Source organism: Bombyx mori, chromosome 19 (genome assembly GCF_030269925.1).
Source record: "Bombyx mori chromosome 19, ASM3026992v2".
Lineage (NCBI taxonomy): Eukaryota > Metazoa > Arthropoda > Insecta > Lepidoptera > Bombycidae > Bombyx > Bombyx mori.
Window position 1 is genome coordinate 8,902,537 of NC_085125.1, and position 19,037 is coordinate 8,921,573.

Genomic DNA, 19,037 nt, shown 5'->3' on the forward strand with positions numbered 1-19,037 from the left:
TTTCTTTTTTATTAATTTTGGTGCAAAACTATTGACGACACGACTGTTTGATGAAACTTTAAGTGCTTCAAATTAAAAAAAAGAATTTTTTTAATAGGGTCAGTCTTATCAATGTGCGAATATACAGCTTGTTGTGATATTTGAGCAAGCGGTACCAATCAATGATCTTATAACGGGTGTTTTGATAAATACAGCAATAATACATTTTTATTTTTATTTCCAGGCTTTAAATCTACTGGAATCAGGTGATTTAGCCGTTTTGAGTTTCGGCGAGAAACCGAACCTCTTGCACCCGTTCACCGAACAATTCTCAGAACATTCCGGCTCGAAGATTCTCGAACAGTTACGTTTCGAACAGAATAAAACTAAGATAGCTCAACTGCTGGACTATTGTACGGTTTTATTCGAAGAACAGACCGTGAAGAGTGATGCCCTGAACGCTAAATTGTTAGTTATAGTAAGCGACGGTAGAGGAATATTCTCTGAAGGTGAAACGAAGGTACTCCAGGCGGTCAGAAGGGCGAAACAGCAAGGGATATTCTTAGTTTACGTCATCATCGACAACCCTCATAATAAGGTGAGCTTTCTCAAATCTATACGAATGTTTTGTCTGTAATAACAAGTTCTGTTCAAATCCTCCGGCAGTTTTTCCAAGTAAATACCTACCTCACTTGTGTGATGCAATGTAAGGTATAATTATTTTATTATTACTGGTGGTAGCGGTTATCGGTAGGTACCACCATCTGGTCTATTTCTGCTGCCAAAAGATGTCATGCATTCTGGTTTGTATTGTAGGACAATTATACAATTGATATTTCGACCTGTATTGAGGGTAGGTGGTAACAGTATTTATCCCACCGCGACGCAAAGCCGCCCTCGCCCGAAACATTTCTTTCATTCCCCCGGATTCACTTTCGATGCTTTTAGACTTCTCAAGCACCGGTCACCGTCCTTGTCGAACTCGTCGAATACTACCAAGAGTTCTACAAGCGAACTAACCCACAGACACAGCCCACTGAGTTTCTCGCCGGATCTTCTCAGTGGGTCGCGTTTCCGATCCGGTGGTAGATTCTGCGAAGCACCGCTCATGCTAGGGCTAGTGTTAGCAAATTCTCTCAGGTTGAGCCCGTGAGCTCATCCACCCGTCCGCGCATAGCTGGAAAGCCTCTTAGGCTACCAGCGAATAGGTAGGGGGAATATTGTAAATAGACATGCTTTAACAAAAACCGACTTCAAATAGAAAAAAAAGATATTCCAAAACATATTAATATACACTAAAAACAATAATCATCGAAATCGGTTGGCGTGATATTGAGTTATACATCTAAGTATCTGTCGCCCACGTACTTAATGCAAATTTAAGACTTATATAGTTTTCTCGTGTATACCATTATCAGAACTGGACTAAATTGAAATGGGACCACACGGGAAGCGTCAGCTTTCTAATAAAAAAGAATCATCAAAATCGATTCACCCAGTCGAAAGTTATGAGGTAACAAATATAAAAAAATAACAGTCGAATTGAGAACCTCCTCCTTTTTTGAAGTCGGTTAAAAATGTATTCAAGTTTTGAAGTCATTTGATATTGGACTTTCGGGGGCTAATTGAAAGTAATTTGTTCCAGGACTCGATAATGGACATCAGACGACCGATACTAGACCCCGCTACGAACAGCCTGTTGAGATTCGAGTCGTATTTAGACTCGTTCCCGTTCCCGTTCTATCTAATATTGCGGGATATATCCGCGCTACCAACTGTACTGGGAGACGCGCTGCGGCAATGGTTCGAACTGGCCGCTAATGTTAGCTAAATAAGGAGAAAAAAAAACATTTAGACCGTTTTGTTTCTCTTTCCAAAATAGTACCAGTGTAAGCGGTAGGTAGCGGCTTGGCTCTACCCTTGGCATTGCTGAAGTCCATGGGCGACGGTAATAACTCACCATCAGGTGGGCCGTGTGCTCGTCTGCCTACAAGGGCAATAAAAAAAAACAATATTTAAATTTAAATATTTTTTTTAGATTGAATGTCATTTTCACGTTTTGTTTTTCTTTTTTGCCTAATCGTAAAATGATATTTGTGTATTGTTGTAGCGTATGAAGTGGAACATATTGTGTTATTGACAATAACTATACAGAGTAAGTTAGGAGTTTATAGTTTTAAGAATATAAAAATTATTTTTATATACTAAATGAAACAAATACGGGGATTATCATGTTAGAGAAACTTATTAATAGTTAATAATGTTAAATAAGTATGGATTATGATTTGTTTAAAATACATCTTTTATAATATATATATTAAATCCTTTTGCATGTGTTTTTGTTATTGAACTCTTAAACAGCTGGAGTTTGTGGCTTTTCGTGTTTTGGATCTTTGGATGGTTTAAATTTCCTATTGGGTAGAGGACGCTACCGTCAAATTCTAAAACTGCTTTTATTTTTTGAGCAGGACAAAGTAAAAAATGTATTTTTTTTTTGTATAATTCTTAAGCTCATCAATTGAGTACATGTTTTTAAGCCGTTACAGCCCTATAGACACCAAGACTAAATCGTTTTGAGAGCACAGTATCGAAGCGTTAAATTGCAACAATGGTCATCATGAGTCCGCGATCTAGACAGCCTCAAGAAAAAGGTGAAAACGGTTACATGTCCTTGTTACAGGTGAACAAAAAACAAAACCATAAGAATACCTTCTTTATATTAGCTCCTTACTTATTTGAATATGGCATTAAAACAAGCGACATGTTTCACTACGGTGCCAAAAGCAATTTCGTAATATTAGAAACAAAAAAAATATAGAAATACTGTCCTGTTCCTTGTATAATATGCTTATACAATTGAAGACAGTATGCATAATGGATATAAAGTAAAAAAAAATGCGTTATTCTAAAAAATAGTTGTATATTTTTGTCAACTGAAAAATTAAACAATATCTTAACATATTTCGCTTAGTTCTAATTCTGGAATTAACAAAAACAATGCACGCATTGGTTACTCATGTTTAGGCCTAGTTTACATAATAGGTCGTTAATAAATAAAAAGTGACTTTCAATCTAACATTTCGTTAACTTATATTTTTTATATAAAACATAATATTATTGTTTCATTATGAAACTAAATACGACTTAACGTTATTCAATGCACCTCTTATAAACTAATTTCTAATATACAAAAAACAGTGCTAGAGAATACGTTGAAATGAAAATGTTTACTTTTAAAATGTGATGCTCTAATTACAAGACTCGGAAAGTAAAATTTTCAATTAAACGTTATCTCGATATAAACACTTCAAATATATAGCAAAATAGAAAACTATAAGTGTTTTACTAATTACAATCATATATATTCCACGTGTAAATTATTAAATATGTATCTAAAATAACATTGCTTATTGATTAATTATTTTAACTAAACACTTTTAAAACATCCGTTAAAACCACCGTAATGTTGTAAGCAAAAACAATAAATATTTTTTATCAATAATTAATTAACAAACGAAATGTCCTGATTTGGCTGATTCACATTAATTTGTTGACTTGCGAAAATCGTTTTTTCCAGAAAAGCCTTTTTTTTATTGCCCTTGTAGGCAGACGAGCATACGGCCCACCTGATGGTGAGTGGCTACCGTCGTCCATGGATTTCAGTAATGCCAGGGGCAGAGCCAAGCCGCTGCCTACCGAAAGCCTTAATGGAACACGTTGTACACATGCATGGGTACAATTTATCTCTCTTTTACCAAGACTGGCATGGATTTACAGTGAAATTGGATGCAATGACGATTATATAGACATGTTTCGAGCTATACTGCTGGGTATTCGGAGATACAGTATATCGCATTCCTTCGCGCGTGAACGTTTGCAGTTAATTGCGCCTTTTTACATACCATCATCCCAGCTAGCCGCTTAATAATCGAGTATATAGTATGGTATAATGTAGTGTATTGGCGAAGTAGTGCATTCAATTTCATTAATTGATATTTATTGCATGCTGTGTTTGCTTATAATCTGAAGTTATGTAAACAACACAAATATCATAGAAAACCATAGGGCTTTTGATATATAAACATATGCCAGATATTTACGGCACGCGTATCTTCGTAAAAATAGTTGATACGAAAATACTTGACTTTACTGTCTCCATAAAACATATTGAACTACCATCTTGGCAGCGATCTTCACGCTAGTCACTTGATCAATGCGAATTAACACTATATGGTGACATTTGAACTGTTTTCAAACAAAGCAAATCATTTAATGACGTTAAAAAAAGATCTAATCGGAAAACTATTCATAACAATTTCAGACGAGAATTCTTTCGACTTCAACTGTAACTATCTAATGTATAAATTTAAGAAGGCCATATTTGGTAGAGTACTGGTCAATTTTAACAGCACACTTTTCTTTAAATACCTATTTTCAAAGGACGCAACTCATATACAGGGTGGGTTCGAAACCTTTACCGAATTTGGTTTACATTATAGTTTTGTTGAATTCTGATAACATTAAAAAAATTGAAATTTGTTCGAAATGCACAAATTTTTTTTTAGAATTTAAATAGTCTTTTACTCGAACTCGGAAGTTAGGGGGTTGGGTCTGCTTTCTAGATAAATCAGTTTAATACTCATTCGTTTGTAGTTTTCTTAGGGGCTTGACTAATTAAGTCTATTAAAAAAAATCTTTATTCTGTATGGTAGCCTATCTATAATACATTAGGACCATAATAATAATATTATGTATTTTGAAATGTTTAATATGAATCCGATATTCAATTCGAGTATTGTTTTTGTAATGCACGCAATGTACCTACACGAACCAGTACTATAATTCGTTTTAATACTTTACAAAATTTGGGTTAGCATATTTATTGTGAGCCTGCAGTGGCAGGTACGACAATCCTATATATGTCAACACCGCTAAGTAGTTATGATCAATATATACTCCTAATACATCAGTGGCATGATTCACCTTTATTTTTTTGTTGCTTAGATAGGTGAGCAAGAGCTCTAGGTGTTAAGGGGTTAAGCCAATATGCAGCAACTCAACAACAGTTTGTTTCTATTCAAATAAATATTGTTTTAGGTTCTATATTATCTTTTCTTATTTAGATATCATTCCTTTAACACTTTAGAAAGATCATTTCCATCTCAATGATAAATTTAACTAAAATTATCTAAAATTGAAAACAAATTACACAAATTGAATTTTGTCATTTGAAATTTTCAAAAAAAATATATACTAATACAATATTCCCTCAGTTCATATAAATGAATGCACCAGGATAATTTACAAGTAAACGCAGTTTGTTTGTATGACGATAAGTATTAACTACGGTTATATTAAATTAGTCATTTATACATTTTCATACATATTTAACCAAAAAATTTAAAAACGTGAATAATAAATTTAAAATTAATCAAAGTAATTTCGTCTTATTATTCTTAATAACATTGAAAACATTTAGATTTACCTGTATGTATATTATGGACAGCGTTGGGACAGTTTCTCAACAATTACTTGGCGGCTTCCTTGGACGAATGATTGTTGGTCTCTTCAGTCTTTTCGCTGTCACCGTAGAACTTTGGCTGTAATGAGAATAAAATTACATTATAGCTTAATGATTATAATGTGATATTTTGCTAGTAATGATGCTGTATTCTTTACTTTTGTCACCAAGCAATCATGGATTACTGTTTCAAAGATAGGACAATAAAGTGCCAATGCAGTGTAGACGTATCTCATGTTGGTGAGTAGGGATATTCACTTTATTGGGTCTATTTGCTCCAGAAAAGGTTAAACACCCAGGGTTGCCTTAGCTTTAAAAATCATCATCATCATCATTTCAGCCTATCGCCGTCCACTGCTGAACATAGGCCTCTCCAATAGATTTCCAGTGCGACCGGTTCATTGCCATCTGCATCCAACGAGACCCAGCGCTTTTTACTAGGTCGTCGGTCCATCTAGTAGGTGGCCGTCCCACACTGCGCTTGCCAGTACGTGGCAGAAAGATCCTGGAGTGGCGATCACGTACTGGCTTTAAAAATAGTATGGTGTAAATTATATGCTTAATGGTATTCTATTAGTTTTCACTTGCTACCGTATCAATCTTCTAAATAAAAGCTAATGACTGCTTTTCAATTCCCTTGTTTGATCTTAATTACATTACATACAAATACTAGGTGTGTTACATAATGAATAATTACAATGTAATAAATTTTAGGCAACCAATTAAAAAACTTGAATAGAGTAAATTATTTTAAATTTCAAGGGTTAAATCGGTATGACAATGAGCATTTTTTACAAACCAAAAAATATGAATTGACGCACAAAAAAAAACCCAACACAAAATGAAATGGGACGAAAACATGAAATATTACAGAAAAAAATCTACTTTATGTTACTGTATAAATCAAAGCAAAACAAACTTATTACACGTCGATAATTTAATTCAACAGGAAGGTCTTGTCAATAGGATTTGTTCAGATTAAAAAATAAAAACCAAGCTTATCACGTCTGTAAGAAAAATGTTTTAAAAAAAAAAACATGCTTGTGGAAATATTGGTTTACACGTTTGCCTATAAATGCGTTCTGTTCATTACAGATCTATATCTTGACAGCTGTCACACAAACAGACCGCCAGGGATGTGCCTGTCTTGTTTAATATTATTTCGGCTATTCACCAATAAGGCAAGTGATAATGTTGAACAAACACAAATTTTAAAGCATGATTGTTCTCACAATAGCATTCGACTTACACAGCATTATTTTGTACTATACTGTTGTGACTTTATTTCCCAATCCGTTTTTCACACCATTATAACTCGTGAATCCCTAGAAGGTAATTGAAGAAATATTTTACAGACACATAACAGTACTGGGAAACGTTTAATTAACAAAAAAAAAAACAAAAACTTATTCTTGTCTACTTCAGTGACTATACAGGAAGAACTAGGGATAATTGTAGATGGGATTTCAACTAATGTAGGATAATAATTTTTATGGCTTATTAACAATTTAATTGACACATAAAAAGAGAAACATTTAGCATTTGAAATCATACACAATCGCTGCAAAGAAGCTTACTCTTGAAGTCAATATGAATTCCAAAACTATACAAACACTAGCCACACATAACACCGTACCCTGATCTCCTTATAAAAAATCACCTCTTTTTCTAGATTTTCCTAAAACTCCGTTTGGATATTTTTGTTATGTCTATTGGTTCCGTAAATAGACAGACCAACGTGTACCTAAAAGAATCATACAATGTTAAATGATTGGCATACATACATTTGGCGTAGTATAAACAGAAGAATATTTTACATACATTTTAATACTTTATGTGCATTTTCAAATCCATGTACGTTGTAATCAAATATATACTATAAAATGTTGCTTCTAATACAAAAGTTTTTAAATTTTTAGTAAATTTTATCTTACATTACAATATATAATCTTTTCAAACAGCTCAACACTACTCATATAATAAATAGTTAATACTTTTTCATTTAGAATCATCAACAGTTATAATTCTAGTAATTAATTACATGAATATAAATAACCTAAACTACTTATACTACAGTAATTAAAATAGCCACCTCACTTGTACTCTAAACGAGCTTAAATATTACCTGATAAATTATTACATACAAAAATTTGAATTGATTGGTTAATTGCGAAAATATTATCAAATTGTGGACATTACTAACAAGCTGGCATAAAGGTGTTAATTTGGGAATTAAAATTGGTTTCAAGAGTAAGCGCTTTTTTTAATGTACTTTCAAAACATACCTCGTCGTGTTTCTCTTCAGCATTGATATCATCGTCATCACTGTCTTCGTCGCCCGAGGAGTCCCCTCCGGAACCGGCCGTATCGGTTTTAACTGTAACGATTGCAATTCGATGATTAGCTTTGATGGTCTTTGATAATATTATTATTTCTTTTTTTTTTTTTTGCTCTTGAGATGAGCACACGGCCCACCTTATGATGAGTGGTTACCGTCGGCCATAGACTTCAATAATACCGGGGGCAGAACCAAGCCGCTGTAAGTACTCTCCATAAGCCCCGTTTCAAGAAGGAAATGTCATAGCGCTCGGGAAACACCGTGGAGGGGAGCTCATTCCAAAGCCGGATGATACGTGGCAAAGGTCTCTGGAAACGCACTGTGGATGAACACAGTGACTCCAAGTAGTATGGATGAACTCTACTCCGGTGGCGGGTGGTGCGATGGTAAAAAAGGAGATGATGGTATCATCTCAAACACTTCCTCAGAGCACTCCCCATGAAACATACGGTACAAAATACAGAGAGAACCGAAATCCCTCCGCAGACCCAGAGATTCTAAACGATCCGTGAGAATGGGATTATCGACAATCCGAACGGCCCTTTTCTGTATGGAGTCAAATGAAAGTAGCTGGTATTTGGGAGCCCCGGCCCAGGTATAGGATTACTACTCCACGTGAGGCCGGACTAGTACTTTATAAAGCCTTGTACTTTATAAAGTCTTGTCCAGGCGTGAAGTGCCGCTTTAGTGTGTGACACTTTAAAGTGTCCTCTTTTGAGGACTCCTAGTATTTCGGACGCCAACTTGGCTTTACCCTCCAAACGATTCCGAAACAGGACATCGCGTAATGACAGTTCTTATTTTAAATTAAATGCGAAATAAATCTCGGGAGGTTATCCGTTTCGAAATCACTCAGTTCAAACAAAACAACTCTTACTATAGTTTAAGTTTTCTGGTATCAGATTGCTTTTTCTCATGTCAGTTACTAAAAATTTTTTTTTTTTTTTTTAAATAAAGAACGAATCCTTATCAATTACTAATCTAATTTTAGTAAGGATTGTTTAGGGAACAAACGCCACTATCGTGTTAAAAAAAACACGTATGATAAGCACGCTGCTATCTCTACATTATATCTTATACAAATAAATGCTATCAAAATTTAGATGTCCATGGCCCTTCTTGTAGAAAAAATACTAACGTCAATTTGTAACCGCCATCGAAATTAGATGTTCAATTTATTTGGTAATTAAAAAAAACTCATTGTCTACTTGAGGTTATGTGGTTATACAGAGCCTTTAGATACTACAATGTAAATACCGTCGTCTATGTAGAAGTTTTGATTGTATTACACCAGTGGTACTACTCTTCTTACGGTAGTATGGTTAGCCCGTTTCTACAGGAAAAATGTGTTTCTACCAGAATTTGCCCAACTAGTACTTAGAGGGCAGGCATGGACCAAAGTAGTTCCGTTATTTGTGAAAGTGGGCAGCGCATTCACATTGTACTACAGAATACAATAATCGTTCATTACAAGTTAGCGATACGATAACGATTTATTACGGATATTTATGGTGGCTTTTAGTGCCAACTTGAAGACCAAGGGGCTTAAAATCGAACTCACATTTACAGTTAAAGCAGTAGATTTACGCGTGATTAGCATCACCGGCATTTACTCAATCAGTAAGTATATACAGTCGGCATCAATGCGCCACTTAACTAACTACCCGATCCTATGGACTGAATGGTAAACAGTCGACGTCGCCCTAAACACGTCATTACGGATCATCCCGATACATTAACGGTGCTTTTAGGTACCTCAAGCACCGATCACCGTCCTCGCCAAGCCCGTCGCTTGCGACGAATAGCTCGACGAGTAACCAAACCCATAGACACGGCCCACCGAGTTTCTCGCCGGATCTTCTCAGTGGGTCGCGTTTCCGATTCGGCAGTAGATTTTGCGAAGCACGGCTTTTGTTAGGACCAGTGTAGCAACACCTTCGGTTTGAGCCCCAAGAGCTCACCTACCGGCGTTAAACGCAAACAGGCAAGCGGACAGATTGGCCTGACAAAAATCATTAATCTTAAATCAGCCTAATGAATTTACACAACATTTTTTTTTTCTACCTATGCTGAGTCTTGAGAGGCTATTTCAGCGTAACCTTAACTAGTAGGTGAGCTCACGGGGCTCAAACCTAACGACGTTGCTAACACGAACCCTAGCAAGAGCCGTGCTTCGCAGAATCTACCACCGGATCGGAAACGCGACCCACTGAGAAGATTCGGCGAGAAACTCGGTGGGCTGTGTCTATGGGTTAATTCGCCCGTCGAGCCCTTCTTCGCAAGCGACAGGTTCGACGAGAACGATGATCGGTGCTTGAGGTACCTTAAAGAACCGTTAGTGGATCGGGAGGATCCGAAATGACGTGTTTCGGGCGACGTCGACTGCTTTCCATTCTGTCCGCAGGATCGGGAATGTAGTTACCGGCGGCCACGATGAGAGGATTCTCGTGTCGTCCCGCTTTGTCGAAGTGGCAACACATCTAAGAATCTATCCGAAATTACGGGCTTTAGGTGCGTTTTAACCTCTTGTTAGACACACAGCGCAATACAGTAATACAATTTTGATTTCAAGTCCCATGCAAAGTTTATTAGCTTGGATGAGCACTAACCGGGCGTGGTGTTGGCCGAGGTCTGCTGCTGGTTGGGGGGTCGGACGCGTTCCCTGCTGAGCTCGTCGTAGCACTGCAGGCACACGCGCAGCGGCTTGTCGCTCTGGCCGCGCAGGATGTACCGCTTCGACGAGCACGGACCACACACCACGGATCCGCACTTGCGGCAATGATGCTGTTGACCGAGACATTATACACTTTTTGTAAAATACAATTAATGTACAAAATAATGTGGCGCCTACAATTATTTTTTTTGAGAAACGGCAGCGGACTATTTTACGTACTTGTGGGCGACCCGAATAAGTTTATTTTAATTAGGAAGCTGCTTATTTGCCATTAGTACAAAATGAGTGTAGTGTAATAAGAAGTCTGGTGCATTCGTATCTAACGATGCAACGACGTTCGAATCCCGCAGGCGGGTACCGATTTTTCGAATGAAATACGTGCTCAGCAAATGTTCACGATTTACTTCCACGGAGAAGAAATAACACCGTGTAATAAAAGTCAAACCCGCAAAATTATAATTTGCGTAATTATTGGTGGTAGGACCTCTTGTGGGTCCGCGCGGGTACCACCACCCTGCCTGTTTCTGCCGTGAAGCAGTAATGCGTTACGGTTTGAAGGGTGGGGCAGCCGTTGTAACTATATTTGCGACCTTAGAACTTATATCTCAAGGTGGGTGGCGCATTTACGTTGTAGATGTCTGTGGGCTCCAGTAACGACTTAACACTAGGTGGGCTGTGACCTCGTCCACCCATCCAAGCAATAAAAAAAATTAGACTTTTTGCAAAATATAATTGTTTTTGGGAAAAACGGCAGAGGGCGCTATTACTTTTTTTTATTGCCCCTGTAGGCAGACGAGCATAGGGCCAACTGATGGTGAGTGGTTACCGTCGCCCATGGACTTCAGCAATGCCAGGAGCAGAGCCAAGCCGCTGCCTACCGTTACTTGCTTGTGGGCGACTTGAATAAGGTTACTTTATTTTAATTAGGAACTTGTTTGCCATTAGTACAAAACGGGTGAATGTACATTCACTCATTACATTTCTCATCCATTAAGATAATCAACCTCTGGAATGAAATTGCGTTCAATAATCTTTTTTATTTCTTACACATGTTTTTTATTTCTTGAGCATGCTCATGGTCCACCTGGTGATAAGTAGTTACTGGATCCCATAGACATCACGACACGTACGCAATCACACAACTTAAGACATAATGTCTAAGTTTCAGTTGCACTTTCAAACTGAAAGTTATTTACAGCAGAAATAGACAGGCGGTGGTGTCTACCCGTGGAGACTTTAAAAGGTGTCCCTCCACCATTAATTAGAAAATTCAAAGTTTATGAAGTTTGCATTAACTTCCTGTTAAATACTCGTAAAAGTTGACATGTGAGAGTTTTATTGGAGTTAGCAGTGATATTTTTAAGGTTAGGTACTGATAAACGGTATTATTGGACTATGTTGAAAAGACTTTAAAAGTTTTATATAGTCCAGCAAATAAAAAATTATTAGTCATATTTTCAGTCAACACAATTCAAACAGTCCACATGCAAATTCTAATTAAAATTTATAATAACAACAAATAGGTTATACAACTTACCCTTCTGTTTATCACAGTGAACTGTGTTTTCTTACAGTGCATACATATTGAGGCTTCATTGTCTGGTACCCAAACAGCTGCATGCTCTGAAGGAGGTTGCTTGCCACCTTATAAAGCAATATTTTAGTTACTGGTGGGTTGTTTAACAAACTTGCAGATATGCACCTGTATATTTCTACAGTTTAACAATCATACATTTCAGTTGAAAGGGAAAATCATACTTTTTTAAAACACATCGGACTTTTTGCATTACACTTGTTACATAAGGACTCCATTCATTACAAAATAATAAGAATAGAGGAATATTAGTAGTAGAAGAAAGTAAGTAAGAAAAGTACAATACAATGATCAATATAACATCTTTTTTTTCCTACTTATTTGCTGGTAGCCTAAAGGGCTATACGAACTACGTGTGGAAGGTTATGTGAGCTCATAGTTTGCTAACACTAGCCCTAGAAATAGTGCTGTGTGGAGTCACCACCTGCTGAGGAGTTCTGGTCAGAAACTCAGTAGGTTATGTCTATGGGTTAGTCACGTGTCAAATTCTTTTTCGTAATCAACAATTTAAACGAGGACTGTAGCCGGTGCTTGATGAGCCTAAAAGCACCGAGAGTTACGAAGATCCGACAACACAATCAGTCATTGTTCAATGTATGAGATACAAGACAAATTTTCTTACTTTTTCTTAATAAATCTTCTATACATTTTTCAATATGAGCCATCCATTCTTCTTTTTCTGTGGCTGTAGCAGCATACACAGCAAATGATTTGGATGCAGTACGGATTAACCATCCATTACGGTATTCTAAAAGAGTGTTACTTAGGTCAGAATACAAAATAACATTTTTCTTAATAATTATTATTTTGGTTTATTTCAATTTCAAACTGCAAATTCTGAAAGTTTATTCTTAGTTATTATTTAGTTATTAAAATATCACCTAATGTAGACGAGTTTTCATCGAATTTATTTATATGTTATTTAAAACTACTTTCAAAATTACTTTCATGTTGTTGGAACTTTTGTAGGCTACAGTATGCACTGTTTGATATGTGTAACATTAATATCCTTCTGATAAAGTCAAAACACAATAAAAATCACACAAAACATATACAGAGGCTGACTCATCAACTTTAAAAGATCAATGTCAATAAACCAGCTAGAAATGATAATGATGAATGATTCACAACCTGGCTGTGTGTCATGCTTTTATTATGTAATCTCAAATACATTTTAATGTTTTACTGTGATTTTATTGAAATAAATAACTTGTACAATTTCAACTCATTCAGATAATAATAACACCATAAAATATATTAATTTCCATATTTTAGATTAATTAGACTGTTGGTTGTGTTTATTTTATGTAAAAACTTATAAGCAATTTGTTTAATAATATAGTATCAACTTTTACTCTTATGGTAATTAAATTTAAATCCTTATTGGGTTTGTAGGGAGATATTTAATCCCAATGTCCAACAGTTTAGGCCAGATATTATCTGTTATACAACAACAAATAATGATAGTGTTTAACAGTTTTTACATGAACATTTTATTTTCATCAAGTTGTCGTGACCTAACGGATAAGACGTCCGATGCATTCGTGTTGAGTGATGCACCGATGTTCGAATCTCAGGCGGGTACCAATTTTTCTAATGAAATACGTACTCCACAATGTTCACAATTGACTTCCACGGTGAAGGAATAACATCGTGTAATTAAAAATGAAACACGCAAAATTATAATTTGCGTAATTACTAGTGGTAGGACCTCTTATAACGCTTCTAGCTTGTTTTTAATACAACACACACTTTGCTCATAATATTGTTTTCTTTGGATTTCAATCCTTTTAGCAAGAAAGGTTAAATGTGAATCATTTGTGCATAATCCATTGTGTACGGTTGGACAGATGCATTACATGAGAAAACTTCTATAATGGAAGCAAATCATCTTATACTGTATTTACAAAAATGCAAAAAGCCTGAATGTACATATTGTTAAAATCGAAGCATGTTTACTTTTCATGAGGTTTTCATGAGGTATTATTTGAATGCAAGCTTTAAAATCTCTGGTGAGAGGGTTTGGAGTTGAATTTAAAATATGTTCAATAAAGTATGAATATTGATTTTTTATGCCTTCATTTTTATTATACTAACAGTGGCACTTTTGGGTTAATTTTTGTCTAAATTATATTTTTTTTAAACAGATGTACTCACGTCCTTCATCTTTCAGTGACTCCAGCTTAACCTCCTCTAATGGAATGATATGTTGCTTGTTGTATTTTTTCTTGTTAATAACTATATTGCCATACACCAAAATGTCATTAAACAAAAAGAATTGTCGTGCCTTTGGTTTTTTCCTGCAAATTTTTGTCAAGACACCTTCACCAACAAGGACCCGCCCTTGCTCTGCTAGAGGCTAGAAACAAATAAATATATAGATATATTTTTTCCTATGAACAGCAACATGTTTGTGAGATTTGATAACTTTAAATGATGAGGCTTTTAATCTATGACTTAACTATTGAAGTAATAACAGCATTAAATCATGTTAAAGTAGCATTCAAATTTATTTAATAATATAATTTTCTGTATAATACCAATTTATTAACGGTTGTTAGTAAAACGAGTTGTTGATGTGTCAAAAAATGTGTGGTCAAAATAGAAAGTGTGCAGTAAATATTGTTGTTAACTTTACAAATATGAAACGCATAGTAATGATAAAAGTGTGATATCACCAATAATCACTACCTCCGACAATCCCACACAATGAGTTCAAGATTTTATCTCTTTAGTTTGTCGGGTGATAAAGCTATTGTCAAGTTTTACTAGATGTTTGGATGTGGTATCGTACAACTTACTTGTCCCGAGCTGCCGAAGCAGCTCTCCACCATTGCAATTCTTCTTGCATTTGCTTCACTATTCACTGGAAAATGAAAAAAATGCTTATTTTAATATCTTGTTGGGCCCTGTATCAAACTGACGTCAAAGGAAAGTGGGCGCTCAAGCGATGACCAATAATTCATGTTCTTATTTACATAACTGATAGTATTTCATTGGTAGGACAACTAATATAATTTATAGATTCGATGAATGTGAATATCTACCTAAACGATCCACCATTATCGAAATTTATTTTTCCTAAAGACACAGAACAATTCGAGCGAATGTGTCACTTAGTAGGTAACAGTTTCAGCAAATGTTGTTTATTGGTGACGATGGTCTATGAATCTCACTACATCTCGGTGGTCTGTGAATTATGTACAGACTATTATGTTAGAAACGTGCATTGAAAAAGCAACAGAAATGTAGCCTATACAGACAAATTTTCAAGAGAAAATACGAGGGTGTGTTGTCGTAAGAAAAATGAAAACAAATGATCAAATGCTAAAATTGAAACGGGAATGTGATGGCATTTTTAAAACTATTTTTATTTTTTTTAATTATTTTAGGGTAAATTATCTCAGAGCCAGTCAGAGCTCACCTGGTGGCATTAAATGTTACCAGTGGCCTCGTCGTATTCAATGTTACTGCGGATACCGTCACCGAGACATGAGTCTCAACTGTATTCCTACCTACTTCCTACTGTTCAAACCGCAATGGATCAACGTTTAAAGGCAGGAAATAGAAATACGATACGACCATATCAAAGTTTGTAGTCACGATTTTACTGATATATAAGACTATATTTTACTGATATATAAGGTAGTGAGAGAGTCGTTGCTCTACATATTAATTTTATATTTTAAATCATAATATATTGCTTATAGCATTTTATAATCACAGACTATACATATCTACATCTACTAATATAGTGTTAAGAGGAGGCACAAGGTTTACAAGTGTCATAGACAATGCACGATCATGTGAGAATCCATTTTTAGTCCCTAGTTGACAGCTAGTGGTCGATATTTAGTATTAAAGATTTTGATTATTTAGCTCAAAAATTGTACAAAATGGGCTGCAAACTGTGTGGACCAAAACTGTCGCTTTGTGGCCTAGTTTTGAGCGTATGGGGCATCATTCAGTTGGTGAGAATACTGCAATCTTTCATTTGGAATTACAATCTAGTCAAGTTCGACATTACAATACCTATTTGATTTTTCAGACGTTGATGGGCGTCTTTTATTATATTCGAGCTGTCGCTCTGCTGGAGGATCTACCATTTGATGAGAAAAATCCGCCTCATTCTATCGAAGACTTCGTCATTGAAGTGGAAAAAGGATATACCCTGGTAAGACAATATTCTTGGATTTCCAAACATTATACCCAAAAATGATGTAAAGTATATTCAGAAAAAAGTTGCATTAACACTTGGTAAAAACCATTAATGCTCAAAATCAGGGTTGTGTATTACAATTTCCTCTTAAAAAAGTATCAAGTAGTAGATGATTTTTCTTTATTGCTATTCTTGGGGAATGAGGCAATGACTCTCGTGATTGTAAGTTGTTACAATCACTAGTGGAGCAATACTCCCAGACGAGCCGTCTGTGTTTATAACAGTATCTGTGGGTAAGACTGACTTAAATTTCAATTTCTTAGTTATGTTCCTGTTTATATTTGTTAAACAGAATGATATTTTTCATGTAACCTAAATATAACATTTTAGTATTAGTATTTGACATACAAACATTGTTATTTTCAGAATGCACAAAATTGTTGGATTGCGGCATTGTTGTACTTGATTACACTGGTTGTATCTGGACATCAATTTTGGCTGAATAATCGTTCCTCAGTTAGTATGTAATATTGAAGGAGTTGTTATTTTTGCTGTTAATTCCATTCCATTATAAAATTGTTTTTTCTTTTGCCAGAAACAGGTTGCTATATGTAATTATGTCTGTAATTAAGTTGTGTTTCTATCAATTGACAATATAGGTAAACATAGCTAGCTACATATTACTCAAACTATTAAAACATCGTCATCGTCAGCCTGTATCTCTCCACTGCTGGATGTAAACCTCTCCCATAGTCCGCCACAATGAACGATCCTCTACCTTTCGCATCCAATTTTTTCCAGCATATTGCCACAAGTCATCAGCCCACTTATTTAAACAAAACTTTTAAATTATTTTAAAATTCTTTTTGAAATTGGAATGAGTTATCTACTTCAATTTAGATGATTGGAATAGTAACAATAAAAAATATTATATGCTATTTAATTTTGTGTAAAAATACATGAATTGTTAAAATAAGTATAAGTATTACTTCCACACATATAATACTGTACATAAGAAACTAATTGTAGGTACATTGTCTAATGCTTAGATTTTCTTCAAATAAAGATATTTAATGTTTGATTATTGTTTGATTCACATTTTCACGCTTTATGGTCTCAGTGTGTCCTATGATGAGTGAAGATTGCTTAAAATTGAACGGAGCAGTTTGTTGAAGATTGGCAAGTAACTTAGAAATAAACAACACCTTTTGTTTGATTAGACTACTGGATAGGCAAAGTGAATGTGTCAAATCTTTTGTAGCAAAGGCCAAAACCATGCCTTGTATAATAAATTAAATGGAACTTAAATAGTGTGAAATGTAATAGACTATGAAACTAAATGGTGTCAAATGGTATTTTTGAACAAATCCAAGAAGACAAACATAAAAATTTTTTTTCACACCTGTGATTTAAAGTTGCTAAACTGTAACATGTCAAGTATTAATAAACGCTCAATAATAAAATAAAGGTTTTCCCTGCACTGTCGCTGGAACGATGAGCCCCGCGTAAAGACAATCGGCGGAAGGTAGGAGTGGTTACAGTGGTCAACAACCCAATGTGCGGCTTAGTCCAAAGACGCTCTAAGCGAATCACCGTCAGGGCTGGCGGCCAGTCAGGCCACTCACGCGATGCCACCCATTTCCAAATAATTTGGGAAAACCAGACTTGAATACAATTTTTCCATAAAAAGATGAACGAGCTTACGGTTCACCCGCTGTTAAATGGCTACTGGAGCCCACAGAGATCGCAACATGAATGCAGCCAGCCGTGTTGAGACATCTAAGTCACAATTCTAAGGCAGGTGTAATAAAAATCAAACACGCAAAATTATAATTTGCGTAATTACTGGTGGTAGGACCTCTTGTGAGTTCGCACGGGTAGGTACCACCGCCTTGCCTATTTCTGCCGTGAAGCAGTAATGCGTTTCGGTTTGAAGGGTGGAACAGCCGTTGTAACTATACTGAGACTTTAGAACTTATATCACAAGGTGGATGGTGCATTTACGTTGTAAATGTCTATTGGCTCCAGTAATCATTTAAAACCAGGTGGGCTGTGAGCTCGTCCATCCATCTAAGCGAAAAAATAAAATAAAAAAGGTAAAAGGCTCTCATGTTTCAATTGGATCATATGACTGTCTTTTCATATCAATATTAAACAGACAAGTCAAGATGTAAATACAGAACTATGCATGTTGTTTGGTAATCCATATCGGGTAAGTGAAAGGCTAATTGATTTGAGCAACATTGTTGCAACATTACGGAAGAGCCATTTAAACTTGAAAATTTTACCAATGCCACATCCATGCGAACTAGCTCCTCGTGGCGCCAATATCTACCCGCCACCGAGCGGCCGGCGGCTGGTCGAGGCGATCGCTGTACTTACCTCGCTTCTGTGGTAATCTACCCTTTCGTATGTTATTCGGTGGTAATCTACCCTGTTTATACATTTTAAGAAAATAATCTTTATAGTTTTTGTTAAATAATTGTCACAGCACCGCATGTTGTTACTATAAATTATTGTCATGTACTGCACGATCTGAATTAATTATAACTATTTTAATGTTCTCATTTAAGTGAATTTATGTAATTCTTTTGAGAATAAAGAATATCTTTAACCCGAAAATTTGAAAAAAATATCATAACGAAAAAACTTTTTCAGTTATTTGAATGGAGTAAAATTAATTGAAGTTAAATTAAAACATCGAACTCTTGATGCTAATACAAAATAAAACGTATCTTTAATAACCAAAATAAATGTCGCTTAACAAGCGAA

At 35.5% G+C, this 19,037-nt stretch overlaps 3 protein-coding genes across 7 annotated transcripts in view; 2 read left to right on the plus strand and 1 right to left on the minus strand.

The window, feature by feature from the left end:
• The window catches only part of LOC101735682 (midasin), a 44,370-nt gene extending 42,063 nt beyond the window's left edge, over positions 1 to 2,307 (plus strand). For both annotated transcript variants that reach the window (XM_012694238.4, XM_062674030.1), the window contains 2 exons: positions 224 to 577; positions 1,625 to 2,307. In XM_012694238.4, coding sequence (XP_012549692.2) covers positions 224 to 577; positions 1,625 to 1,810 — 540 coding nt within the window. In that variant the 3' untranslated portion in view covers positions 1,811 to 2,307. The remainder of the gene's footprint in view (positions 1 to 223; positions 578 to 1,624) is intronic.
• Positions 2,308 to 2,879: 572 nt separating this feature from the next.
• Positions 2,880 to 15,313, minus strand: LOC101746459 (pleckstrin homology domain-containing family F member 2). Of its 4 annotated transcripts, none has more exons than XM_038017826.2 (9): positions 15,154 to 15,312; positions 14,908 to 14,972; positions 14,264 to 14,465; positions 12,729 to 12,854; positions 12,050 to 12,156; positions 10,448 to 10,622; positions 7,786 to 7,877; positions 7,161 to 7,244; positions 2,880 to 5,579 (listed from the first exon to the last, which is right to left on the minus strand). In XM_038017826.2, the coding sequence occupies exons 1-8, from the start codon at positions 15,167 to 15,169 to the stop codon at positions 7,179 to 7,181; spliced, it is 849 nt and encodes a 282-aa protein (XP_037873754.1). In that variant the 5' UTR covers positions 15,170 to 15,312; the 3' UTR covers positions 2,880 to 5,579; positions 7,161 to 7,178. The 4 variants fall into 4 exon arrangements, with proteins under 4 accessions (XP_037873754.1, XP_004922392.1, XP_012550167.1 ...); XM_012694713.4 differs by lacking the exon at positions 7,161 to 7,244 and adding an exon at positions 6,750 to 6,825 and having other exon boundaries at positions 5,506 to 5,579; XM_004922335.4 differs by lacking the exon at positions 7,161 to 7,244.
• Positions 15,314 to 15,902: 589 nt separating this feature from the next.
• Positions 15,903 to 17,341, plus strand: LOC732881 (salivary secreted ribonuclease). Its single transcript, NM_001046882.1, is given in 3 exon segments — positions 15,903 to 16,077; positions 16,155 to 16,280; positions 16,692 to 17,341. Coding segments are annotated over 3 exon segments (303 nt in total). The 5' UTR covers positions 15,903 to 16,002; the 3' UTR covers positions 16,794 to 17,341.
• The last annotated feature ends 1,696 nt before the right edge of the window (positions 17,342 to 19,037 follow it).